Source organism: Psammomys obesus, unplaced genomic scaffold, assembly GCF_907164565.1.
Source record: "Psammomys obesus unplaced genomic scaffold, mPsaObe1.curated_primary_1811, whole genome shotgun sequence".
NCBI lineage: Eukaryota > Metazoa > Chordata > Mammalia > Rodentia > Muridae > Psammomys > Psammomys obesus.
Window position 1 is genome coordinate 22,943,051 of NW_026585895.1, and position 27,667 is coordinate 22,970,717.

At 44.2% G+C, this 27,667-nt stretch overlaps 1 protein-coding gene across 7 annotated transcripts in view; it reads left to right on the forward strand.

The window, feature by feature from the left end:
* Rbms1 (RNA binding motif single stranded interacting protein 1) overlaps positions 1–27,667 on the forward strand; it is a 212,540-nt gene that overhangs the window by 101,481 nt on the left and 83,392 nt on the right. For all 7 annotated transcript variants that reach the window (XM_055600165.1, XM_055600169.1, XM_055600167.1 and 4 more), the window contains exon 2: positions 20,223–20,398. In XM_055600165.1, the coding sequence (XP_055456140.1) occupies positions 20,223–20,398 (176 nt within the window). The remainder of the gene's footprint in view (positions 1–20,222; positions 20,399–27,667) is intronic.

A 27,667-nucleotide genomic window follows, 5' to 3' on the forward strand; every position in this document is an offset into this window, starting at 1 on the left:
AAGGTCCAGGCAGCCTGGTGGTTTTGAGCAGAGAGCCTTTCCTAGGGAACCACCTCTCATCCTGCTCCACACCCCCGCTGGCCTCTCGTGTTCCGCTCGAGCTCACAGTGTGATTTGTTCCACTCTGCCTTTAATGCGCTTGTGCAAAGGGGCCTGGAGCAGGAGGTGCGGGTCTGTGGAGCTGTGCTGCGTATAGGTCAGTGTGAAGATTAGAACTGGCTGTGGCGTGTGGGCTTGGCCCAGACAGCACTGGCAGCATTCCGTATGAGCTTGACAGTTTCCTGAGGGCTCTGTAGTCCGTACTTCCACGACAGCAGGATCAACTCTGATTTGGAATGGAGTCAAGACTGAGAAAGAAGTTAGTTTACCACAGACACATAGAATGTGGCTGTGGTGACATCTAAGCCCTTTCTGCTTTCACTGTCCATAGTGTCATCCCCAGGGCTGTCCCATTTCCCTCAAGGTTATCCTCTAGGTTTTGAGGAATACCAACTGCAGAATGACAGTTACCATCAAAGACTTACATATGGTTGAAAAGGCTAGACTTGTTCAACAGCAGTCCTTCAGAAACAAATTGGGGCAACTGCTATCTTCTCATGACATTTTTCTCCCTGTTGTGTGACAAAACTTTCCCTGGGAAAATGGCATACATCTAGCCACCCTGCATAGGAACCCACAACAAACCAAAGTACGGAAACCGCCAAAGTCTGGTCTGAACCAATGAATTTTACAGAGCTTCCTTACAGGAGTTACTTAAAGGAGCAGAAATGACTCAAAGACAGCTGCATCACCAACGTCTACCCCAGCGAGGGACAGCTCACAAAGTGGGGTGACCTGTAGGCAGCTCCACAGGTTGGCAGTGGTCTTTTCCGAGTGATCCTGGTCCAAACCTTTTCCAGACCTCTCGGCTGGTTTCTGAATTCTGGGCAGGTGGTCTGGTCTTAAAAGAATTTCTTTGCAGCTTGGTTTAGCTGGAAATCCTCATAGGCTATGCTCAGCATTTATTGTTTACTCTAGCAGGGAGGAGCACAGGAATCTGTTCAGTTTCAGGGACTTCCTGAAGCTGTTTTGTATTGTTTACCTACTAAAAGACCTTCCTTGAGAGATGCCATGTTTCAATCTGAGAGGAACTTGTTAACACTTTTATCTGTTTCTGCCTTCTTTTGCCCCCTCTTTCGTGACCATCCCGAGCCTTGGAGAGCTATAGCTGTCTCCTTATGTTGAAGAAATTGGCCACTGTGCTACAGCGTCATTATTCCACAAGTTCTCTAGACACTTGTTCTCCAGAGCATCACTAGTGGTAATGAGCTGAGGCTGACACTAATGGCTATCTCTGGACATTTATGCCCACATGTTTAGAAAGCAATTTGACAGACATACCACATTCATCTATTAAATAATAAAAGTTGCTTTCCCATTGGGACCTGTGACCTTCTCAGCCATGGGTTGTTTTGGGGGGTTGTTTTGTTTTGTTTGACCTGCCTTATAATACCGAGTTCTTCTTGCGTGCAGGCCTTATATCCAGTCACAGAGCTGTTGGTCTTAACCCACAATAGGCAAGCCATTATTGGACAAACAGTTATATCCTGCTACTATGTCAGTATTGAGGCACACAGGCTCCATAGCCAAGCAGGAGTATTGGTGACAGTTGACACAGGCTCCATAGCCAAGCAGGAGTGTTGTTGACAGTTCTCCATTAGCAGCCTGCACGGCTGGCCCTTCAGGCACTATAAAAGACAGCTAGCAAGATGGGCGTTTTTAGTTAAGTCCACCTTAATTTCACCATGTCATATAGTCAAAGCATGTGGTGTCTTCAGCAATAGGGGCTCATTGTCTGGTTCTGGCATACAATCAGGAGCAGTAGTAATGGCCTTTTGTGGATTCTGAGGCCTCAGGCTTCCCTGGCCCAGGAATTCACAGGAACATAGCCCACTCCTGACACTGGGATTTTGATTCATAACCTCTGGGAGTGTCCCTTTCCACCCATGTAGGGGTACCTTTGGGATCTTTTTTCCCCAGTAGAGTTGTGAGGTATGTGAAAATACCATTGCACTTGATTGTCTCTCCAATGGTTTCCCAGATCTGCAAAACACACATATACAGTGTTATTTCATCTGCATTACAACACTCTTCCAAAGCATGGGCAAGGCAATGTCCCGACTCATAACCCGTAACCAGGAGGGATTACACATTTCACCTTGGTGAAACACTCTGAAAGTGCGCTGTCATCTCTTCTCACCAAGTGTCAGGTGACCCCAGAGGTCCACACCCAAGGTGACACTGAGGTTGAACGTACATAGCCTGGGACCATTCCATCCATTTATATCAGTTGCTTCCTCCGTAGATCAAGGCTGGGTACAAAGCATGGATAAGGAGGCCCTAGGTTAATTAAATACTCACTGTAATCAGCCACTCTCTCTCTGAGCCATTGTATTTCCATATCTTGCAGCTCTTCCATGGAACCTCCCTGAATATTTTTCCACACTTGATTAACTCAGTGCACCTGACTCAGTCGGCTCATACCCAGGGCCAGAGCAGTAGATGACCTCGTTCTCCTGTGCTGCGCCTTCTGGATCCCTGGGTCTGACAGGCCCTGGGTTTGCACTGTAGCTGTTGCCTCCCCTTTGGCTATACTTGCCTGTTGGGGAATTCCCATCTGGGCAAAATCACTTCCACCCCTAGGTTTTTTTGTTTTGTTTTGTTTTGTTTTTTTGGCTGGAGGGACCATACCCTCCTCAGTTTGGGTAATAATTACCCAGCTTGGGACAAGCTTCATCATCTTCATTGTGTGCTATCATAGACACCTGTAAACTGCTCCTTGGGCTCTGAAACTGCCCATCATCTCCTTAAGCACACATTTTGGCTTTCTGTCAGTTTTTCCCCAAGGAACTCCAGCTGGACACAGGTCCTGCCACATTTGTCTCTGAGTAATTCCAGCAGATCTCTCTCTTTGTTTTACCTTTTTTCTTATTGCCTCTACTTTACTACTTTACAGACATTTTATACATGCTGGCCTAAGTCACCTATCCCTGCCAGTGCCTGTCCGACTTTATTTAGTTCTTGCTCCAGAGAGGGCTCAGCAAAGCCAAGAAGGTTCCACACCAGCCCTGAGGTCACTGCTGCATCCTTAACTCCTCTGTGAACAGAGTTCTCTCCTCATGTTCCTAGTTCCCTCAGTAACACCTGCCCCTCCTCTGGTTTTCTGTTCCTGGACATTCATGGGGACGTCAGATGGAGATAAGCTGGTGTTCCCAATGGCTTTGATAAACCTGTCTGCCAGGGACTGACTTTCCTCATGCTGCCTCAGGTTATGCAGCCTTTTTCTTACTTAAGGAGGGATAGACAGATGCATGCCTCAATTTTCCAGCCACCACAGTGGTCAGACTGACCCCTGTCTGCTCCAGTGGCTTCGCAGGCTGAAGCAGGCTCTTGGCTGCTTGTTTAAGTCTTCCCTAACTTCAGCAGTTAAAGTGCTGCGTATTTCCTCATCACCCTGATCTTTTGCATTGGACCATGGCTAATGCCCCCATCTGCACATCTGCATGTGGAGTTAGAGCTTTTCCCCCTTTATTATTCTACTACTGGTTGGCCCTGAGGGTAATCTTTTTACCCTTTTACCATGGCTTGCTCTCATCCTCTCGTTTACCTGATTGACTTGCCAAATCAGAGGCTAACACAGATGTTGCTGCCGTGTCTCTGTTTCTTGTTGCAGTTACTTCTTTATCCCAGCATGTTCCTGCATGGTCACCGTCCTGGCCTCAGGTACCTTTCTAACTACACGCAGCCGGCCAGGCAGCCGCCGCCTCCACCCTCATGCACTAATCTTAAAAGACTGCAAGATTTCCTCTAACCTTTTACTGTTTTCAGGGTGTCTCCATATTCACATGGTGGACCCCTGCTTTACTCCGTGTCACAGAGTTGAATTCTGATGCCATCCTGGGATTCCTCTTACAGATACTCCCAATCCTCATGGCTCAGCCTGAGTTGGATGTTTTACTGCTCATAGAAAGATCCATGCAGCTTCTTACAGTGTTGCTTTAGGACAAAGGAAAGTACAGGTGCAAAAAGACTCAGACAAGCAGAGCTTCAAAGAAGACTCTTTAAGACCACACCAGCAGCCTGGAAGAAACAGAAACTAGGGGAGCTGTCTGGAAAAAAAAAAAAAAATTAAACCAACCCAAGCACTTAGAAAGGACACTCTCCAACCTGTTGGGTTGCTTAGAGCTTACTGTGTACTCCAGGTGCCCATGTTTGCGAGCTGTCTCCTGTGCTGGGGTGGGCCTCGGTAATACAGCTGTCTTTTGAGTCATCTCCGCTCCTGTAAGTGAGCCTTCATCCATATTCCTGTAAATATAACCCCATAAAACGCATTGGTTCACCAGCTTGAACTTAGTCTCATGTGGGTTCCTGTCAGGGTTGTGTATTGTGTCTCCCTGGGGAAAGTTTGGTCCCCACTCTCCATGCCAAAAATTCAGCTTGGATGCTGGGGTAGTAAGAAAATACATGCTTTATGCTGGATCTGAATATGGTTACAGAATTGATTAGCATTACAGTATATGTAAAATAGCTTTTAAATACAAGTCTTGTATAATACTGCCAAGTGTTGTTTAAGGTAATAGTGGGGAAGCCAGAATAGCCTTATATAGAAAGCACTGAGTTGTTTTAAATAGTACCCACACAAAATGCATTGAACTGGATCCTTAGGATGTGACTTTATTTGAAACAAATAAATTCAGACTGGATTTAAGTTGGGAACAGGTGTGGTTTGAATGGAACATGTTTCCCGTAGATTCATGTGTTTGAACATTTGGTTCCCAATTGGCTGTGATGTTTGGGAAAGTTACAGAAACTGAAAGAAATACGAATCTCTTCTGGAGGAGTAGCATTTCTGGATTCAGGCTTGAAGGGTTTATAGCCTGGCTCTACTTCTTGTCCACTCCACTGCCTGGCTGCCAGTTCTAAGTGACAGGCCAGCCTCACCCTCCCACCCTAAAGGACTGTATCGGCTTTGAAACTGTAAGCCAAAGCAAAGCCATTCTCTGTAGGTTGCTTCTGTCATGTTACTGTATTACAACAAGAGAGACAAAACAAAGATAAGCAAAAACAGTAGCTCCACAAAACCACTTTATATCACATTTATCTGAGGTTAAAACCAATGAAAAGCATTGGAGTGGAGGTGACATTTTTCAGTTGAAAGTCTAATAGGGTGAGTCCTGACAAATCTGAGTACCCCTCATCCACCTTCTAAGCGCATGCAGTCGCCACCAGAGTCCAGAGCAGCCGGAATGACTACATCCTCTGGGAAGCTTACAGTGATTCTGACTTGTCATGCGCTGAGAAGACAGACCCCACATAGCTCGTGTATCCAAGACATAGATTTAGATTATCAAGACTGTGGGGTGTCCTTCCCAAAGTACTTAGGCATCACCAGCACCCAGCCCTGGCTGATGTTGCCCACCTTTTTATGCCCTGGAGCTATTAAACATTCAACAGTTGAATCAAGGCAGTAAGTTAATGGCTCCAAATGTGCTAGTCTTCACTTGCCATCGAGGGTTCTGCCACAGACTCTGCGCCATGGGGACAGGTGACAGGAGGCATGGCCTCTGGTCCTCAAGGGGCTTGTAGGACACAGTGGGTTTGTTCATTCACCCGAAAGCGATCATCTTTTGTTGAGAGAACTGAAAAGCAACATGTTCCTTGAATGTTTTTGTGTAACCCTTCCCTCCCAGCCCTGCTGTTGATCTGCAGGAAGGAAGGACACACCCCTCAGTTTCACATCTGACAGCCAGTGTCTTGAGCCATGACTTTTGGTTATGTCTTATTGGAAAGGCTTTAGTAGCTGCTGTTAGCTGCTGTTAGGCAAAGATGAGTTCCTACAAAAGCCCTAAGTTGGTAATACAGTATGTATTAAGTAAGGCCCCCAATACAGTGAAACCGAGTGCTACCCCTCTGATTTCTCTTCTAGTTCTAGTCTGGATAGGTCACCATGAAGACTTCTTTCATAAGCAGACTGCTACTTCCTCTGTAACCTTGAGGAAATCCATAGACCTGTCTCTTTCCTTATCTGCAAAATAGCAATAGTTGAGCCTTTTTGTTTAAATGGGAGAATTCACACAGCACATCTTTTGGTGCTAGAAACATAAATTGGGCTCAGTAATATTAGCCATCAGTGCTATGAATGACATTTCTGAATGAGTAAAATATTTTCCATAAATTTTTATGGTTTAGAATACTTGATTTTGAGTTTTGCATATTGAGCAGTGTTGGGATCAAACCTGGGGCTTTGCATGAGTAGGCAGCACCCCACTGCTGAGCTGTATACTGACCTGTTTTTGCTGTTTTTAAAGTTTGCCTAGATTAGTGTGATGGTAAGGAGAGAGAAAGAAATAAGAAAGGAAGAAAAGGAAGAATGAAAGCTAATGAACTATCATAGACACAACCAGTGTGGGTAAACCAAGAGGTAAAGCCATCTGCCTGTTAAGAAGCAACTTCTGTTCTTGTTTTTCCATCATTTCTAAGATGATTGATAGCTGAGATTTGCATAAGCTGTTGTTGGGAGGTAAGATTGGCGATTTGCAGTAAAGGCTGAAGGCATGAAGGGAAAGTCTGTGATGCAGACAGGCCTGCCTGAGCTTGTGCGAAGAACATCATAACGATCATTGAAGGGGCAAATGCTGACCCCTAATATTTATAATTCATATTTAAAACCAATCCAGACAGGACTATTAGTCTTAGATCTTTTGGGTCTCCTTTATTGGCTTTGTGGTGGAGGTACTTCTGAAGTCATGGGGCTGGGATCTATTTCTGTTCTGCAGGAAAGAACCCTGCCGTATGCAGTTAATAGTAGTCTCCTGGCCATGGTGTAGACGTGGAGCCCTGTCTTTCGCTTCCTAAATAGTTTGGCATGCTGGAAGTTTTCCTGCCTCTGGTTCTGAAAGAATCCGTCAGTCCACCATTCCTCAGCAATCGCTCTTTTGCTCTCTATCCTAATTTTTAAACCTGACTTATACTACTGTTTGGAGATTAAATCTAGTTAAAAACTTCTCTTAAGGAGTATCCAAAGACTTGAATTTTGTGAATCTGTGAAGTTAACCTAGGGCTATTTGTCTTTTCTCTGCATTTTTGTCCTTTTAGCAATGCGCAGTACTCGGGTTTCAGTTGCACCGTCTGCTCACTGAACTCTGAGACTGTCGGGCTGGTCAGTGTGAGCCATTGCTCCTATCTGCTCTGACCATGTAAGGACCATGGCCTGGATTTCCCTTTCCTCTTCTGGAACACTTGGCAGGTGCTTGAGTGTGGGTGGAGCAGAGGCCCAAGTCCCTTTACTGCCATACTGTGGAGTCCCTGAGAGCCAGTTTCTTCTTAGCTCTAACTTGCTTCCTCTTCCTCTGGTGGAAGAGGTCATGGTGGAGATGGTGTCTCCTCCTTTTGTTCACTCAGAAGGGCAGGGATTTGTGAGGCCCATTACAAATAATTTGAATTAATAGCAGTAGAAAGAAAAAGTGTTCTGTTATGTGCAGCAAAAGTAAAATATGTAATAAGGCTAACTTAAATGAAAGGATGGGAAAATACAAACAGAAAGCAGGCCACCAATTTCCACCACCAGGCCCAGTGGAAGGGGCGAAGAACCAGAACTTGCCATAGCACAGGGCACCTTGGGAAAGAGCTGACGCATCTTCAGTGCAGAACAGTATGTACCAGGAGAGGATGACCCCATGACTGTAACGATAGGAACAGAAATGTGAAAGGTGACCAGCATGCTTCATACTTTCACTTTCTTTCCTGTCATTGAGCAATACATTTTTATACAGAATGCTGTGAAATAATTTTAGAATCTAGAAAAGGAAAGCCGCAATTGGGTTGTATAATTTTTTTTTTCCTTTGAGATGCTATCTCACCATGTATTCGTGTTTGGCCCAGAACTCACTATGTAGACCAAGCTGGCCTCAAACTCAGATCTGCCGGCTCCTGTCTCCTGGGATTAAAGGTGTGTGCCACCACACCTACTTGAATTATGTAAAAATTGAAGCATTTTCCAAGATTGGGCTTCACAGATCGAGGTTCTCCTTCAGTTTGTTTCAGCAAAGCTAAAAAGAAGAAATACCTGAGCCAGCAGCGCTTGACTTCTGGTTTTCTGGGTGCCTGTATTTTCTAACCCTGATTCCACCGTTGCACGGGGATGACTTTGTGGATGAGGAAAGTCTTGGAGAGATTGTCAGTGCAGACACTTCTCTGTTTGCCCAGGCAGTCCACATTTGACATCTAAAAGACCAGGTTCCTAAGAAAATAGAAAATACCAGGTGGCTGATGAAATGCTCATTCAAAATAATGATGAAAAGCAGTTCCCCAGAGTGTCCTAGGGCTGCTGGGAACAGGATCTGCACTGATTCTTGGACCCTCGGAGGAAACCCAGTTTCCTGAGCTTTTGCATTAATGAACTTCCAGATAAAAGGAAACACAAGTAAACAAAAGAAAAAAAAATCTTACAAATAACTCATTTAAGAAACCTAAACAGTTGAAGTCACTTTTTAAAGTGTGTGGATGTGATATGTGAGGAGACCGCAGAGTGGGTGAGCCCCCAGGGATGCCTAATCCAAGCCAGTTAATGAGCATGTTAACCTTGCATGCACTCCTCAAATAGAAAAGCATCGGACTGCTATAACTGATCCACTTGAGTCTTGTGTGTTCTTGGAGATTGTACAGATGAGGATTAGGTATGTGAGTTATCAAGTTTTGCTACCCCTCAGAGAAAAAAAAATGTACAAAACAAAGGAGTGGACTGAGAGGCATGCTTTAGGGATACAAGTTTCTTTTCTGTAAAGCCAGAAACTGGATCTCAACATAAGATAGGACATCCAGGTAATGTCACCTAGAAGTTGACTGAGAATGAAACTAGGAATACTGGGCGGAGCACCAAACAGCCATGGTAAGATACAGTTTCTCTGATGTTGACAGTGGATAAAATCTGGAGTAACTGTCACCCTCACCAAGAGCCATGCTAAAGATACACTGTTTCTCTGATGTCTTAGCAGAAGTGAAATGTCAAGTCTACAGATCTTGTAAAAGTTTCTTACGGGAGTTTGGCTCCTATTCTCATCCTGTTGCTGTCAAAGCCCCTAAGGATGGGTGCTTTAGTGCATCTTCTTTGGGAACACAGAGCTTGCTTTCCTTCTAACATTTTAAATGACATTGGAGGCATAGTTTGCCTTCAGGGGACCCAAAAAGTGAAAAATTAGCCCCAATTTGTGCTTCTCAATATTTTATAGCCAAACTCCCCATTTCTTGTGGGGCAGGGGGAATCCTGCCGCCTCATCCTAAAGGGGATATCTTTGTTAACAGCCTTTCTCAAGGCTCAGGGTTCTGTTGGGAAGAGGAGGTGGAGGTGGTAGATGACTCCAAGGAAACAGCATCTCCCGACACTACAGGACTGTTGCACACATGAACTCATACAAGACCTGCACAGGTTCTAACCAGACAAAATCCCAGTGCTAAAAAGGAGACCCAAACTTCCCCACTAACTCGGAAGCTATTTGCATGTGATACCTGCTGGGAAAGGGAAAGTCGGTTTCCTCCAATGGGAGTCAGTGAGTCTATAAGCCACCCTCCAGGTCAGTCCCCATGTCTCATGTCCAGGAGTAGGTGGCCAACACAAAATGGCCTCCATGAGTTTGTTCTCTGCTTTTGGTTTGTTTGGTTTTGTTTGTTTGTTTTTCCTTACTATTTATTTTTTGTTTTCAAATTTTGTGTTGATTTTTGTTTTGCTATTTTTTTTCTTTTTGAGAGAGGAAGAGAGAAAGAAAGAACAAAGTTGAGTGGGTAGGGAGGTGGGAAAGAATTGACGGAGGGGAGAATGTAATTCAAATATGTTGTATGAAAAAAACTGTTATTAATTTTTTTAAATTACACTCCAACCACTGTTTCCTCCTGTCCTTCTGGATTCCAGTTTTTCCCTGGGGGTATATTTGCAATATCTGACGCTCCAGCCCACCGTGAGTCAAAGGTCTTAACTCTTTGCTGAAGTTGGCTCCGCCTTAATGCTGGGCCTTCCTGATTTGTCCCCACAAACTAGGAGCAAAGGTGGAGGCTTCTTAGAATGCCTCAGGGGGAGGTTGCTGAGTCAAATATTAGAGTCCACCTGCTCCTCCGGAGTTGTAGGCACATCAGTTTGAGGAATGCTTGCAGACCACTTTTTCTAAGCCTGTAGGTGGCTGTTAGAATGGTATCACGTGAACTCAGTAAGTCACTGCCAGCTTATCTTTCTACAAACAAGTAAGATATTTAGGGTATAATACATATTGTGAAGAAAATATTATCTCACCAAAATTTGTTTCGGTTTTACGTGTCTGTGCCTGTGTCTGTACACAGGTTGGAGCTCAGACAAGAATTAAATTTCTAATGGAAATATCAGAAGGAAAGCTTGTTTTATTATTATTATTATTAAAGCCATAATTGTAGGTAGCATTAGCCGAGAGACGATACCCCCTTCTTGCATCATTTTGAAAGCTAGTCAGGGTCTCTCTCTGGTCATCCTTTTGTATCATGTGTAAACTGCTAGATCATTCCAGTAAGAAAGAAACACACATAAACTCTCTCAGAGCCGGGTCACAAGTGCCCACAATCCTCAGCCGTGGGTTCAATACACAGAGGTACAAAGGAAGAAAAAAGAATCCTTAGTTTTGAGTTAACTGAAAATTTTCCTGTAGTTTGAAATACATAAATCACAACATCAAAGGACAGTATTTCACATGGGTTCTGAAATAAGAGGAGTTCAGACATTACTTTTTCAGTTTCCCAAAATTACCTGGAATCCTTTTTTCTCTAGGGGTTAATTTGTGAAACCACAAATAAGACACACTCATTCACAGGTGTCCCTTCCCATCTACAACCAGTGGGTGACTTGTGTCAAGTCATTCAGGGTCTTCTGTTTTGTTTAAAGCCTGTTCCTGATTTCTCTAACTTAATGCTTGCTCAGTCATTTTGCAGTGTCTTCTGTAAGTATTGTTTAGCAGGGAGAATCTCCGAATGTGTAATTGCCACGCTGAGAATTCTGCAACCTCAGCGAGATATCATCTCGTAGAAGAAAGCCCAGGCAAAGGCACCATCCGTGTTGTGGTTAACTGTGGGGAGTAGCTGGGAGGGTGGGTCCTGGAATCCTGACTCCCCAAAGCATTGCAGGGGTCCTCGGAACTGTCACAGCCAGCCGAAGCAGCAATTTCGCTTCCCCAGAGGATTTGCCAGTTTGTTTTTGGTGCAGAAGAGAGGAAGGGGTTGTTCTTGGGCCACTCACGGGCAGACAGAGAAGTGGCTCGGCCTGGAAATTCCACATCCGGGGCTCAGGAGGAGGAAACCCCCTGCACACCTGTGTTCAGAACGCCTCCGTGTAGTTACTCTCACCCCTGAGTCTAGCAAGGGTTTGTTTACCATGGCAGCGCTGCTTGTCTGCCAGGCGCAATTTGCCTTGTCTTGAGTTTTCTCTTAATGGTGGTTTTGGAGCTGTTGCAAGTGAGCAGAGCTTGAAGTGTCCCTTTTCTACACGCCCAGACTCGGGAGTGCCAGGCTGCTAAAGAGCATGGAGTCTCAGTGTAGCCAGGATTGTTTGTAAATACTGTTTTCTCTGTGCCCTCACACTAGTTTTAGCTTGTTCCTTTCGGCCCGTTGTGATTCCTCCATTCAGCTTGTATTTGGGGCCATTTCCTGCGATTTGTCAGTGATTACCTAGAAGCATAGTGCTGGCCCCAGGCGGCTGTGGTTGCTGTGTGGTGTCTGTCCCACTTAGCTGCCCAGGTTGGACAGACGCTGCAGTTGGGGTCTGCCCATCCACTCTGTTGCTCCATTTGTCTGTCTGTCTGGCAGCAGCTTGCTGCCTTCTGTTGTAATGTGCTTTAGCTGGGCTGGCAAGGGATATGAGCCAGCTGTAGAATGTTAGAGCTGGAAGAGAGCTTAGAAATCCCTCAGCCTCCTCCTCACTTGCAAGTTTCCCACAGAAGCTGAACTGAGCTGTCCAAAGATGCACTCATTCTCATTCCTGATCGAAGCAGATCAGATCTGTGCTTGCTGATTGTCTTTCCACTGGGGCTTTGGGGTGAGGGTGGCTAGTTTGATATTTATTCCCCACAAGCTACCCTTCTTAATCGAATGCCAGCATACTCTTCCTGGGAGACTTTGGGACCTATGATGTCATGGATCCCAACTTGGTTTCGAGGTTCTTCCTCAACCTTTGCAGTTCTCCCTTCCCATCATGCTGTCAGAGTTTCCTGGAAACCCAGACAGGTTGGGCTTTGTGCTGTTTAGTTTTGTCAACTCAACTCAGGCCGGGGTCACCTAGGGAGAAGAAACTTCAGTGAAAAAAAATAACCTCCAAACAGGCCAATGTGATGGGCATATTTTAATTAATGATTGATGTGGGAGGGCCCAGCTCACTGTGGGTGATGTCACCCTCAGGTGGTCCTGACTTGAGTAAGGACCGAGAAAGGCAGTAAGCATCAGCATCCCTGTTTCTCTGTGGCCTCGCCTATCATTTCCTGCCCGAATTTTCCTCTGTGGTAGACTGTGCGCTGGACATATAAGACAAATGAACCATTTCTTCCCCAAGTTGCCTTTGGTCATGGTGTTATCATAGCGGTAGAAAGCCAACTAGGACAGGTGTGTCACTGGTAGTCTTGCGCAATGGCCTTTCCTCTGTCCTGGCTAGTTTTCTCCTCCTTTCCTACCTTCTGGGGTTACTGATACTTAATATACAGCTTACTCATATACTCACCTTTCTGTGACACCTTCCCTTGTCATCCTCTCTCCTCCCTGGCCCTTCCTTGATTGAACTCTTGTTTTTAGCATCACATCCTACACCAGGGGCTTGTGATGCAGTTAAGGGTAGTAAGGCTAAGGGCCCATGATCAGGAGGCTTTCCGTCCTAATCTGTTTTCCTCTGGCAAAGATGCTTTGAAACTCTTGTCATAAGTCCCTCGCTTTCTTTCTGTACCCATCTGCTTTCTCTACATGCCTCAAATTGAGCATCTACTCATTGCTAACATCATGTTGGTCTTTAATTCTTTTGTACTGAACCTGTTGTCACACACATTTACAAAGAGGCTAACAGAAGCCAGGAGGGACACACAGTACAAGAGACTTGCCCCATTTACTGGCCGGGAGTTCTTGGTGGGCAGCCTGCTTGGTGGTGGGAAAGCCGTTGGAAAGACAGAACTATTGGGATGTTTGTGTGCAGTACCACAGACCTGCCATCATAGTGTTGAGGAGTGATAGAGAACCTAGTTTCTTGGATGGATCTGAAGAAACTTGACCCCCCCCCCAAACCATGCATTGTGGGTAATGTGTGTGTCCTACCATGGATTATTAATGTGTGCTATCCATTCTTCTCATCCCCTTTCTAGCCACCACCTCCTGTTTTTCCAGTTGTTTAACCCTTAAGGACTTTGCTCTGTTGTTGAAGCTGCTGCTTCTGCCACAAGGTCTGTGTATTGACGCAGTCATGTTAAATTGAACAGTGCAAGACTTAAGTGTGATTTTCTGAATCCCAAGGACATGGTTCTTTACCCTTAAAGTAAAGAGACCTCAAGGTGGAGATGTTTTTTACCTGCAAGGACTGGCTTTGATACATGTTTTGAAAGTTTTAATTGTGAAGTCCACTGGGTAACTTTTCTGAAGATGTATTTCTTTTTGTTTCATGTGTGTGTTTTGCCTACATGTATTTATTTGTACTGCATGCACACCTAGTGCCCGCCAAGGCCAAAAGAGGGTGTCAGATCCTCTGGAACAGTCACAGGCTGTTGTGACCCACCATGTGGGTGTTGGGAACAACCTGGTCCTTTGCAAGAGCAGCAAAGCCATCCTTCCAGCCCCCGTTAGAGAATTTTTATTTTTAGATTTTACTTGAATAGCTAATGTAACGTGTGCCCCTCTCCTTTGGTGAACCTACATCCAACCAGAAAATACTTAGTAATCTGTTGCCATTTCCATAGTCTCTTCTTAAAAATTTTTTTATTGTTTTTATATTAAAAACAATAAAATATTTAAACTGTAATTTAAATATTATATTTAAGTGTAATTTAAATATTATATTATATTTATTCAGTATCCCAGCTGTAGCCCCTTCCCTCATTCCCTTCCAATCCCACTTTCCCTCCCTCATCTCCTCCCATGCCCCTCTGCAAGTCCGCTGAGAGAGGAGGTCCTCCTCCCCCTCCATCTGACTCTAGCCTATCATTTCCATAGTCTTAAGGGACTACTACCAGGTTTATTTCTAAATAAGGCAAAAATAGGAGAACCGGTTTCATCACCTAATTAGCTGGGGGATTTGCAACTATAATAACCATGAGTTGAGGAGGATTAATGGATACTTCCTGCCTTCTTGGGCACAGGCCTGTGGGACACTGTCCATTAGCAGGAGCTTCAGGTCCTCCTGCTTTGATCTGCATCAGCTTCCTGGGCAGAGTCTTAGCTCTCCAATTCACTGTCCTCAGTTTTCCTTCTCTACATTCCTTCACCAGCATTTTATTTCTCAGCCTCCATTCCATCCCCAAGGAAGTCAACAGCCCAACTGGGACGAAATTGGCCTGTTTGGGCGCCTGCCTTCTGTTTGCTACTTCCCTTAAACAGTTGCCTTTCTCCTGAGGGGGAGCTAAATAGTGTGTGACCATTAGCATCCTGTGTAGCGTCCTACGCAGTGTCTCAAGAAGGTGTGATGGTGTACGTCTCTGTGCTCTGAGAAGCAGTAGAGGAAAAGAAAGTAGTTGGTGATTGGGTGGCAGTGATGGTAGCGTATGCGCGCGCGTTGTGTGTGTGTGTGTGTGTGTGTGTGTGTGTGTGTGTGTGTGTGTGTGTAGAGACTATACAGAAGGGGCGGGTTGTAATCTTTTTAAGTTAGGATGGGCATTCTGACATTGACTGTTGACATGGCAGTCTTGAAGAAGATTGGAGGCAACTCTAAAGATACACCCTATGTTTTCTTTTCCTTTTAAATATACTCGAATTCTTAGGGAGGTTTCTAAGTAAAGGCCACGGGAGGAGGATGGCCATTCTTTGCCTTATTAGTGATAGAAGGGCAAGGAAACAGTTCAAAATGGCAAGTCTTTAGTTGTAATGAGCTTGCCGAGTTACCATCTCTACCAATGAAATGGTGACTAAATGGTTTTAATTCACATATAGTTAATCTTACTTCTTCTGTTAAGGTCTTTTAGCCTTGCATTGATATGGATGACTTGCCTGGTGCTGTTTGTTCAGGCTGTAGGATGCCCAGGACGGAACTTTGGTTCCCGTTGGCCTGCTGGCCAGTCCTGTGTGAGTGAAGAACTCCTAGACGGTCTTCCTGGCAGGGTGCAGAAAGTACTCCCTGAGTGTCACTCACAGGAGTGCTCCTGGACCGTGGTCCACACAGGAAGCCCTCCTGAGTGCTCCCAAAGCTTGAGCTCATGTCATCTACTCTCGAAGGCAGAGCATCTGTTACTACAACCACTGTTTATCCTCCACTGGTTTGGTTTCCTATCAATTTTTGGCAAGCAAAATCTGTGAGCTTGTTTTGTTAACTTAACACGAACCTAAACATACCTTTGAAGAGGGCATCTGAATTGAGAAGATGCCTCTGTAAGCTTGGCCTGTGGACAAGTTCGTAGGACATTTTCTTAATTACTGATTGATTTGGGAAGTCTCAGTGCATGGCGGCCCATGCCACCCCTGGGCAGGTGCTGAGCAAGCCAGGGAGCAGCATTCCTTTCTGGGCTCTGCGTCAGTTTCTGCCTTAAGTTCATACCCTAACTTACCATACAAGGTGTAAGATGAAAGAAACCCTTTTCTGCCCAAGTTGCCTTTGGTCATGGTGTTTTTTTAATCACCATAGAATCCCTACCTATGATACAAATTAAGTTCAGGCCATCAAAACTCTATTTACTTTATTTTCCTTACCCACTAGAGAGACATGAGCCCTTCTTTCATTTTAATAGTTCCAATGAGATCAGTGAATTATTCACTTTAAAAAAGTTACCGCTTAAATTATTTTAGCTGATACATTAAAATACACAGTTGTGCATATTAATGCTTCATAATATATGTGCCCATTGTGTAGTTTCTAAATCAGGATAAACTTCTCAAAAAATCCTTTCTTGATGGTGAAAACTTTTCAAACTCCTTTCTACCCTTTGAAATGTACAGTTCACTCATGCTGTCAGTACTCTGGCTTTGCACTGTTTTATAAACCTTTCCCCAGCCCCCTCCTGTCTGCTTTATTTGGATTCTGTGTTGTACTGTCAACAAGATCCTGTTGCAAGATCCTGTTACAGATTTTACTTGTGATTGGCATAATTTTCATATGTTACTTATTTCACATACAACCTCCAGTTCCACTCATGATGTTGTAATACAATGTCAGTTTTAATGGCTAAATAATATTCTAGTGTCTGTATATGTAAACATTTTCTTCACCCATTCATCACTTAATGGACATTTTCTTTGTTACCATTTTGTAGCTTTGGGGACTAGTCAGAAATTGGTGATGTAATCAAGTAAGTGTAGCTGTTGCTTTGACATACTAGTTTTATTTCCTTTAGCTGTCGCATGTGGAGCTCTGTTTTCTTTGTTGTTTGCTTTGTTCTTTTATTGAATCTCACTATATACCCTAAGTTTGGCCTCAAACTTTGGATCTTCCTGCCTCAGGCTTCCAAGTGCTGGGATTATAGACGTGATCCACCATGCTAGCCTCTTATTTTTAATCTTAAAAGAACCTCCATAATGTTTTCCATTGTGGCTGTCAGAATTCGTTCTTTTTGTTGGATGTGGTGCCACACACCTCCAGTGCCAGTGCCCGGGAGACCCAGTGATCATGTGCTTGAGGCTAGCCTGAGGCTGCATAGTGACCCCTGTTTCATAAGAACAAAAGATTCACCCCTCTTTATCCTTTCTTGTGCAGTGTGGAGGTGAACCTAAGGCCGTGTGCATGTCAAGCTTTTACCCTCACCCTCAGAATCCATTCTTTAGGGGAACAGTTTATAAAGCAGGATTTATTTAATCCTTCTTTTTCAGGCTAATGGGGTTTTTTACCTCCACGAGTTCACAGTGTGCTAATTGGACTAACTGAGAGGCACCTTTTGCTCCAGCATAGCAGCCAGTGGTACAAAAAGTCACACCACAAAATAGCAAGAATTTGTTAATTAGGTTGCTAGAGGATGGGTATAGAAAGTGAAGGAAAGCAGGATGGCGTGTTGAAGAGAGGAGGTGTTTGGAGGAGGCTGCTTTGAGGTTTTGAAGGTTCTGACTCTGCTATCTGTCAGATCTCAGTGCAAAATGCAGCCCTGCCCCTACTTACCGTGTGTCATCGCACAGTAGCTAAGTGGTCGTAAGACACACTTTCCTAATCTGTGAAGTGAGAGAACAGAGCTGTATCTGTCTGTTTATGGAGTTAGACAGAAAGCAGGACACAGCATGTAGCACTGAGCAAGTGGGCACCTATTTATGCTGTTAGTACTCAGCGAGTATTAGTGTTTATGTTCTTTAGATCATTGTCAATCCTTTATAAATATTTTGTGGTAAGATCTCTATTGTATTTGTACTGTTTCAGTAGAGGTTACATTTTTAGATTCAGTGAGCTTTTTCTTTATTCCTTTTTTCTTTTCTTCCCCCCTCCCTCCCTCCCTCTTTCCTTCCTTCCTCCCATCCTCCCGGAAGTGAACATGAACTCTTGTGCATGCCTACTACTGAGCTGTATTCCCAGCCCAGATTCAGTAAGTTCTAAAACGTTAATCTTTTTTTTTTTTTCAACTAAAATATTTAGTTCTCCTTCAGGTGTCTTTCTCTGTCTTTACTTAGCTCTGGGGAGTGTTGACATTTAGGTGAAATTTAACCTGAACTTTGTGTTGTAGAGGACTCAGCAGCCTCATGGTCCTCGTGTGAATTCGGGACACTCTCGCCCTTTCTGAAGTCTGAACTCTAGGAGGTCCTGTAGCCTAGTAGGCAGCCCAACAGGAAGACCCAGGCTGCCCAGCTGCTTCCCTCACTGGGGAAGTACTGTTAAAATAAATATGAATGACTGTCAGATATCACACTGTAGATGGGTTATAAATTCAGAAGTACAAATCCTAGATCTCTTTCTTTTGTCAACAATAAATACATGAGCCTGCTTTTAGTTCCACATAGTCCCCAAATTAATGATAACTCAAATGTTTCTTCCAATCAGAACAAGTCCACACCCAGCATGCCCCCCTCAGAACCAGACAAGGTCAGGGCTAGCATGGACCCAGACTTGGATTGGAATGCAGATTTTAAGAAGTCTGCTGGCACATAGGCCTGTCCCTGCTGTGTTCTCAGAAAGATGCTAGATGCTGGGAGGGGCCCAAACCACAACCGTTTTCTACGTCTCCAGTTGTCATCCCTGGGTATCTGACCCAGAACTCAGTTAGGCAAGTGTTCTACCCCTGAACTACAGCCCCACCCTTCATCCCTGATGCTGTTCAGCATCGAGCTTCCAATATCCTGTGTTGATCAGTTGCCTTGTGCTCTGCGGTGGCAGCTCAGGTGCTGATCACATGACATTTAGGAGTAAATTCGGTCTTACCTACTTCTGCCTATGGTTGCAAGTTCTCTGTTGGTCAGAGGCTTGAGATGGGCTAATGTACCTTTCTAGGACCTCAGTTTAGCTGTGAGAAGAAAAAAGATGGGTAAATGGAAATACCGAGAGACCCGAGCAAAGAGAGACAGACTTTTGTGTGACACCTGGGCAGAGCAGGGCACAGGGCCTACTACTGTCATACCCAGTCCTTGGGGTGTGGAGACAGCATGTGAGTTCACTTGCCTGTGAAAGGCATGAATCACAGGTTGGAAGGATGTGATCTCAGGCAGGGCAGTTTTGGTTTTGGATTAGGCAATACTAGTATTCCTAGTTCAATTTCAGCTCTTAGGAAGTAGAATTTCCTCACTTATTTGTTCATTCCTCCAGGTACTCCGTTTTCCAAAGAGTCTCTTTAGATGAAGTGGTATTTGCGTGTTAACTTAGCAGGGACTCTGGACAAAGGGAGGAAGGTAAAGGACAAAGAGAAAGTGTTACTGAATTCTCAAGCTTGTTAAGCTGTTGTGGAATTAGCAGAAACGAGGTGCAGAAGGCAAAGTCTACAGTGGGCATCCGAAATTGCTGGCAAGATAAGTGAGAGTTGTATGTGTGGAGCTTAATTTTTCTCCTGTATGCTTTACATTTTTGTCTGTAGGAGTAAATGCCTGACATCAACATTTGATAATCTTTGCTGAGTGTCTAACAAGTACTTAAGTTTATGTGTCCAAACTGTTTGTGTAAGTGCTGTTCTTGTCTTACTATGTTTATTGCTTAGAAAAAAAATAGAGGAGAGGATTCCTTCCCTGCTGTGCACTGGGTGTGAGGACAGCGCTGGTCCTACTCACTGTCCTCAGGACGAGCCGTTTTAGCTTCCTCAGAAGTCTCATGTGGGGCATAGGCTCAGAGAGGTGAGGGTCCCTTCCCCAAGCCCACAGAGCAGCCGTATCTGGTATTCATACTGTAGACGCTCTTCCTAGGTGGCTGGCCGACTGGGGAGCAAAGCTTGAGAAACCCTTGGCTGCAGGTTTTCCAAGATGCCCTGTTGGGAAGGTCTCCAACTGCCACAGCATTCTCACAGGGGTTAAATTTCACAAGGTCAGCCAGAGTGAAAGGCGGCATGTGGCGAATCTCATCCAGATGTCTCCGTGAAGCCACCGGAGCTAGCTTAGAAGTTTGAGGTTCTGGCCAAAGCTCTAACTTTCCTTATGTATTAAGAATAGTCTCTTTTTAAAGGGTACTCTAAATAATCAGCTGCTCTCAATCAAATAGTCTTCAGAATCTGAAAGCCTTTTCAAAAGCCTAGTGATTTCTAACTTACTATATATTAAGATGACAATATCATGTGACTTCATGCAAGGTAATTTTGAGTCTCAGGAGATTTGTTCCTTAAAACATGTGAATAAATTGATTATCTGTAAATGTATCCACATTTCAGGTATTGCTGAGGAAAATTCTTTTATTTCGTGTCGAGAGGCTTGTTTGGATTTGGTTTTGCATTTTTTTTTTGTCTTAAAATCAATAGATTTTTTTTCACCTGTAAATTAAATTTTACATCACAGCAGGGTCAGGATAATCTGCGCTTAATCTTGGGGGGTCTTCATTTTAGAGCCCACACAACCCCTGAGTGGTGCTTGCTCCCTCACCCCTGCCCTGACACTCTGTGTGCTTTGCTTTGCAGCAGTCTCTGGTTCCAGCGCATCCCATGGCCCCTCCCAGTCCCAGCACCACCAGCAGTAACAACAACAGCAGCAGCAGTAGCAACTCAGGATGGGATCAGCTGAGCAAGACGAACCTCTACATCCGAGGCCTGCCCCCCAACACCAATGATCAGGACCTGGTGAAACTCTGTCAACCGTGAGTACAGCTGCTCTGAGAGCCTTAACTGCTAAGACTTCTTCCTTGACCATAGCCGTGGAGGGTGTTGGGTTAAAGGTGGGGGTGCGTAAGACCCTATGGCTTAAACTCTTGATCACCTTCTTGGTCAGTATTCGTATGTGCTTCTAGAATGCCTGCATACGAGTGAGAAAATTTACATCATCTGGTTAAAATTTGACTTGGCATTTGAGAAATAAAATAATGAATTTAAGAAAAATTGATGGCTAGATCTTTTTTATTTATTTCTTTATTTATTTTTAAGAGTACTCATCTTCCTACAAGCCTGTGAGGGGCCAGTCAATCCTATAAGAGAAATCAGCCGACATCATTTGTCAGAAATGTAATTCTCAAGCCAGGCTCATCTTGAGTGTGTGTGTAAATGCTTGGCTCCTGCAGAGAGGGTGACCCTCTGTTTTTACGAGCACCCGGAGCTCCAAGGTGCAGATCTTTTCCATGGTCGCCCTTCTCTCATTGGAAGTAAGAACACCCCCACTTCCGGCACCTCAAGAGAAGGGTGCATGTGTACGAGGTTCCATAGTAAATTTGCATTTTGTATCAGTGTTGATGAGTAGAATATAAATGTGTTATTCCATTGCAATCACATTATATCAGCTCAGTAACAAAGTTCTGATTTAAACTTAGGAGCCAGAAGTACCTCTGAGAGCAAGATTATTGTGGAAAGAGTAGAAACCTCAAATCACCTTTCAGCAGTAAATGCTTACATCTAAGGGCCCTTTGTATTTATCCTAGGACAGTAATGGTCTTTTACAGAAGGAGATTTTGCATAACCGCATTGAGCCTCTGCTAGAGAGCTTGTCTTCAGAATGACTTGCGTGACAGCATCTCATTTCTCTTGCCCTGGGTAGAGCTCAGATTCATTACTCATTTTTTCTTTTTAAAGGAAAAAAGAAAAGAAAAGAAAAGAAAAGAAAATTCAAAACTAATGAGCAGTATTTCCAAACTGGGGCTAAAGCTAACATCTGGCCTTGGTTTGCTTTGTTTTGAGAAGCAGGGTGGTGTTCCTCCAGGCTCTCCAGGGCTGAGTAAAAAGGCCATCTCCATCATGCTAAGCCTCTCCTGCCTTTTCCTTATCGCTCTTTCTGTCCGTTCCTCCTGGACTCTGGGAGAGTGAGATCACACTCCACACTGGAGTCTCATGGGAAAGGAAGTCCAGCTCTTGGGAGTTTGTGAGCCTGGCTGGAGACAGTGGGCATTCTGCCAGGCAGGCCCTGATCTGCTGCAGCCATTATGACCACGAGTAGGCCTTTTGCCGTCTTGTCTGAAACTAGCCTTTCATTGGCATCCTCTGATGCCTCTGCAGCATAATTACAGGTAGATGGAGCGCCACACAGGCTAAGGAGCTAAAAATACGCTGTAGGAACAAGCAGAGGAAGCAAATTCTCAGTCTTGAGGTAGAAAAGGAGAGATTTCAGGAGACTGTTCCTCAGCTGGTTTTCTATAAGAGTTGATGTCAAGGCGACAGCACAGGGACCATAAGCTAATAGATATAACAAAGCTATGCTTTATAAACAGGAAATGTGCTTGAAAAGTAGAGACATATATTGAACCAAATCATCTTCTAAAAATAATAGAAGAATGGATTATCAGTTTCCTAGATCCCTTACTCCATTTTTGTGGTTACCCTCTGATGTGTATAGGTTTTCTTCATATGTGGAACCTTTATTCCCTTCACTGTTATTATTAGTAGCAGTAACTTAGCCAGCCCCACCCTGCCTTGTCGTTTATAAATGAAGGCTCTTGCAAGATCCCAGGGTGGCTGTTAGATGCTGGTGATAGTTTCGGCAGCTGTATCCATGGAGGCAAGACGCGGCACCAATAGGGCATGCTGCCTCAAAATCCAGTCAGCTTCATTATCACACAGAGAACTGAATGAATACGGGATCATACTTGTTGGCCACTTGTGTCTTACAATGTAGAGATAGGCATGAAGGGGCATTTGTGCTCTGAACTTGTTTCTGATAAAGAATAACCAGTGGGTGACATGGTGTGACATAAACTTTATGGGAAAGCGACATAACGCTGGGACCTAGGAAGTTTCTTGAGCATAGGCAGCTTTGCAGAAAGGGAAGATAAACCCATACCTCTGAATAGGGGGAAAGCATTCCAGAAGAGCAGACTTAACACTAACTGCAAATTGACCTGAGCAAGGCGGGGAGGGGAGCAGCAACAGTTGCAATACATGATTTTGTTCCGAAGCTCGGATCTGCTCCAGCTGTCTGGGAAATGGAAAAGGGTGCCAAAGATATTTGTTCCATCCAAAATATGCATGGAGCTTGAAAGCAAGTGTGACAACATTTTTACACACTGGAGAGGAAAACAAATTTTTTGTGGTTGTTGTTCATTTGTTTGGTTGGGGTTTTTGTTTTGTTGAAGTATAATGTGGAGAAGTTAGAAGTTAGGAGAAATGACAATGAAAATGTAGTGTTGTGGCGTTATGGCGGTAGAGTCAGCCTCCCCAACCCAGAGCTCATGACACTTGGTGATGTAGACCACCATGATCAGGAGGGTTGTAGCGCTTCAGCCGGGAGGACCTGACTGAGTTGGTCACCGTCAAGTGATGATGGACTGTGAGTAGATACAACTGCAGGAGGACTTGAGAAAGACGCCAACAAGTTCTGGGCAACCTATCAGTTACAAAGTGTGGGTAGAAATGCGGGGAGCTTTTAACCATGCCAGGCCGCTGCAGATTTCCTCTATTTCTACAAGCCGATCTAGTCAAAAAGACGACATCTGCTCGGAGACCCAGCATGTTTAGGAGATAAAATGGTCCGGGTGGCAGAAAGGACTGCACTGTTACACCTGCGCCACTGGTAGCCTTAATTCTCCCCATTTTCTGCAGCCAAACCCATCAAGTGTGTCTGAGTGTTCTGACACACATCAATAAAATGTTTCTTTCCTTCTTAGTTCTGAGCTGAATGAATAAAATGCCAGGGGCTGTCCTTGCTTCTGCATCTGGCCTCCTCACTTATGCAGGTTCTCAGTTGCTCCTGCCTTGCCCTGCTCCTCTGTGTCATGTTGCTCTGTTGCCCATCTCTCTTATTTAAGATACAAGCTTTTCCAACCTTTTGTTTCTATGTCTGCTATTACTCTCCTAATAGCAGACACTATTAGGAGACACAATAGGGCTGTGTTCCATACTTTCCAATGCACATTTTCCATTTCAGTATCTTATTATCTTCTTCCCTTCAAAGCTGTGACTTACCCAGTTGACCTGCTCCACTGCAAAGCTTTGGAGTTATTGGACAGCCCCACCTTGTCCCTTGGTCTTCAAATAGATTCTTCCTTCTCATTGTGTAATGCTGGTCATTTTCTTTCTTGCCCCGTATGGTGTGACGGGAAAGAGCATTTGCTGTGATTGCCACCTCAGCTAAAATATCTCTCCATTTTCCCTCCTCAGTTGTATGAGGCTGTGGCCGCATTCCCTCTTTCGTGCTTGGACTATGCGAATAGCTCTGCACCCTCTTTATTTATTATAAATAATAACACTATTATTTATATCACCTCTCACAGTCGGTATTTTATTCCCATACCACCCTGCTGTCCACATGCTCCTTGTATTACTTAACAGCGTATCTCATGCTAATAGTGCCTCCTCTCTGCTGATTTCTCACCCAGCTCATGAAAGTAATGACAGTCAGGGCTGTGAGCTTTAGAAACCCCAGGGTCCTCTACCACTACAGGGCTGTCTGCTACACAGCAGAAGTATCTGGTGTTTCAGTCCACAGCCTGCAAAGTAGGTCAGACAGTGCTTTCCTTACGCGGTTGTTATGGAAAACAAATGAAACCTGGGTTATATATCCTCACTTAGTATGCCTGGGACAAGAAGTATCTTGTGTTTCAGGCTTTTGAAATATTTTTATATATGAAATGAGATATCTCAGGGAAGGGATCCAAGTCTATACACAAAATTTAGTTATGTTTCCTGTAAACACACACACACACACACACACACACTATGAAAGTAACTTTATACATTCCCAGCGTGCCTGCATTTTGGCTATGACCTACCGCATACAGTTTGACGTGGGATTTTCTACCATAGTATCATGTCAGTGTGCAAATACAATTTTAGATTTTGGCTCACGTTGGAGTTTGCATTCTTTGGAGTAGTGACAGAACTTATAACAGGAAGACAGCTTGTCCAGTCCTTGGAACACCAAGCAAATAATAATCCTTTCTGTTGAGATTCTGTTAGGAAAAGTTTTAATTCTTTGTAGTCTTACATTCAGAAATAAAAAGTAGAAAAGAGCCTTAATTTTGAAAGCTGGGAAAGCCGAGGAAACAGTTTGTATAAACACAACGTAAGCCTCCTTTTCCTTCAGGCTTTCGTTGGGGGTACTTGTAGAAGGCTGGTGTCAGGGTCACGCAACCCTACTCATTCCTTACTGTCTATTTTTTTTACTGTGGCTTGGGGAGTTTTCGCTTTTATTTTGAAGGCTTATGAAGAGTATTTCAAGTGGGGTGTGGTGTTCCGTCCCTGTAAGCCCAACATTTGGGAGGTGAAGGGATGAAGGAGCACCAAGAGTTTGAGGCCAGCCTGGGCTACAGTGAGGCTGTCTTAAGCCAACTAAACAAACAAATAAAAACAGTTTGTTCCATAGTGCATCCTGGTTTCCTGTAGGAGCCAAGGCCAGCTTGGCTGAGAGACTGCTGCAGCCCTGCAGGGAGCTCACTGTCTCAACAAGCTGAGCTGAAGGGCATCTGTGGATTTTCAACAGTGTTCTTACCCTGCTCACTCTGCTTCTCGCCTTCCTAACCCATCCACCTCTTTTCTTCTTTCAGTAACACTCTCATTTGTTTCAAATGTGAAACAGCATGTTTCACCTAAGCATGGGAGTGAGTCTATCTTCTGATTGGCAGACTGCTACTAATCAGAAAGGGGTGTCCTTGAAATATAACCCCTTTTCACTGGTCTTAATGTCCATTGTGCTTTGATCTCCTCCCTCTGTATCTTCTCTTCTCTTTATGAGTTGTCCTGGTGATTTTGAACACATTACAGTTCTTCGAAAGTGAATTAGAAAAGACAGGGCAACAGAAGTAAACGGAAACAGCTAGCCATCATCTTAGAAAGAACTAAGTAAATGTTTTTTCCTATGTTTCTGCATGAGAAAAAAAAAACAAAAAACAAAAACAGGAAAACTCAGGTTAATGTGATGTGAGAGCATGGAGTAACTTCCAGGAATTTGAAAACGTTTGGGCCTCAGTTGACACAGAAGCTGTCAGGAAGGATGATCTCTGGACCCCTTGAGGCCTCAGGAAGAGTCCCAGAGGCAGAGAATCCTGGGCACTAGAGGAAGGAGGAAATAGAGCATTGCTGGTATGTAGCTGGGTGTTCTGCAGCTTTCGTTCCTTACCCAGAGCTCCTGGTGAGTAAAGTGAGGATGGAGATAAAGGGGGAGACATTGGTAGGAACATATGTCTGTACCTTGGATCAGGAGCTAAGTAGTTGATTCTTCACAGAGAACTTGGTTCTTGTTGGAGAAGAGAAGAAGCCTAATTCCTCCATTTTCCTTCTCTCCCAGATGTTTGTCTGAGCACAGGAGGAAAGCTTGCTTAGAGGAGCAGATGCTCCAGTAGAAGAGGATGTGGCCATAAAAGGTTTCTAGGTGCTATGGTCTAAGACAGTATGAGGAGTATGTCAGGGTATGTGTAGGAGCTATGGCATAGGACAGTAGGGCGGGTGGCAGGGTATGTCTGAAAGCTATACTACAGCATAGGACAGTAAGGAATATGGCAGGGTATGTCTAGCAGCTATGGCATCACACAGGGGTATGGCAGGGTATATCCAGGGGCTATGGTGAGGAACAGTAAGGAGTGTGACAGGACATGTCTTGCCAGTGGGAACGTTGAGGTGTGTGCCTGATGGAAAATGACTATTAAGAGCCTAGCTCTAGGTATGGGAAAGCTTGAGAAGAGTTGGGAGAGCACAGGCATTTGAGAGCGCCCTCCTGGAATGAAAGCTCCATCATCCTACTGTGTTCCCATGGTGACTTGCTTTCCCTGTGGGATCCACAGACAAGGCCAATAAACCAAACACTGTTCTGAAACCCACTGGTTTGTCAGACACTGATTCCAGCTCACTGTGTGAAGGCGTTTGCCCACCAATCATGATGACCGAAGTTTGACTCCTGGGATCCATCCCCATGGAGGTCCACTCCTGAAAGTTGTCATATGACCTTCATACATATGCACAGACACACACAGACACATACTTGCATATGTGTGTGTGTACATACGAACACACAGATGTAACTGAAAGAAAAAAAATTTTAAAAGAACAGCTTAGATGCAGAAGGTTTTAAGTTCTGATTGTGTAAAGCACTGGGCCTCAAGCTATGGGTCACAAGCACTCAAGGGGGAATGACCTTCTTCACAGGAGTCACCCAAGATGATTGGAAAACACAGATATTTAATTATAGTTTGTAACAGTAGCAAACTTACAGTAGTGAGGTAGCAACAAAAATGATTTTATGGCTGGGCTCACCATAACAAGAGGAACTTCATTAAAGGGAGGCAGCATTAGGACAATTTGAGAACCAGTGGTCTAAAGACAAAGGAAGCTAACAAGACAAAATGGGGACCTGCAGTGGTCATACTCTCTCTCTCTCTCTCTCTCTCTCTCTGCATCTCCATCTTCCCCAACTAGAGAATCTTTTCAAGGTCTCTCTGGAACATTTCATCCCTCTATCCTCAGAATAAGTGGCTGTTGCTTTATTCCAAAATGAGCCACTGCTTTGTAGCATCATTAATGAAAACAAATGACCATCTTGCCGCCCTTCATGTCTTGAGGTTTTTAGACTTATATGTTTCAAGTCTCTACTGAAAGCCAAATCCTGGATTTTTATTTCTTAGATTTCTTTGAGGGGCGGAGAACAAAAGAAACAGAAAATATTATCTTGACAGTTGTCTTTAGTCTCTCAAGAGTTCTTGATTTATCTAAAAGATGCCCAATAATCATAATAATAATAAAGAATGCTAAAACGCAATAGTTTCTGTGCTAGGAACTGTGCTCATTAGAGTAATAGAAAAATGCGATACATAACACCAAGAGGGCTTGTGCCAAGGTATCTGAGCATCTTGCTGGCTGTTTTGACTTTATTTCATCATTTTATGATGTCAGTGTAGCAATCCAGCAGGTTGAGTTAGGAATTTTAACTTAATTCTGTTGTCCTGGCCAGTATGTCTGTGAGATTCCCAGTAATTAATATAATTGAACAAATACCATAT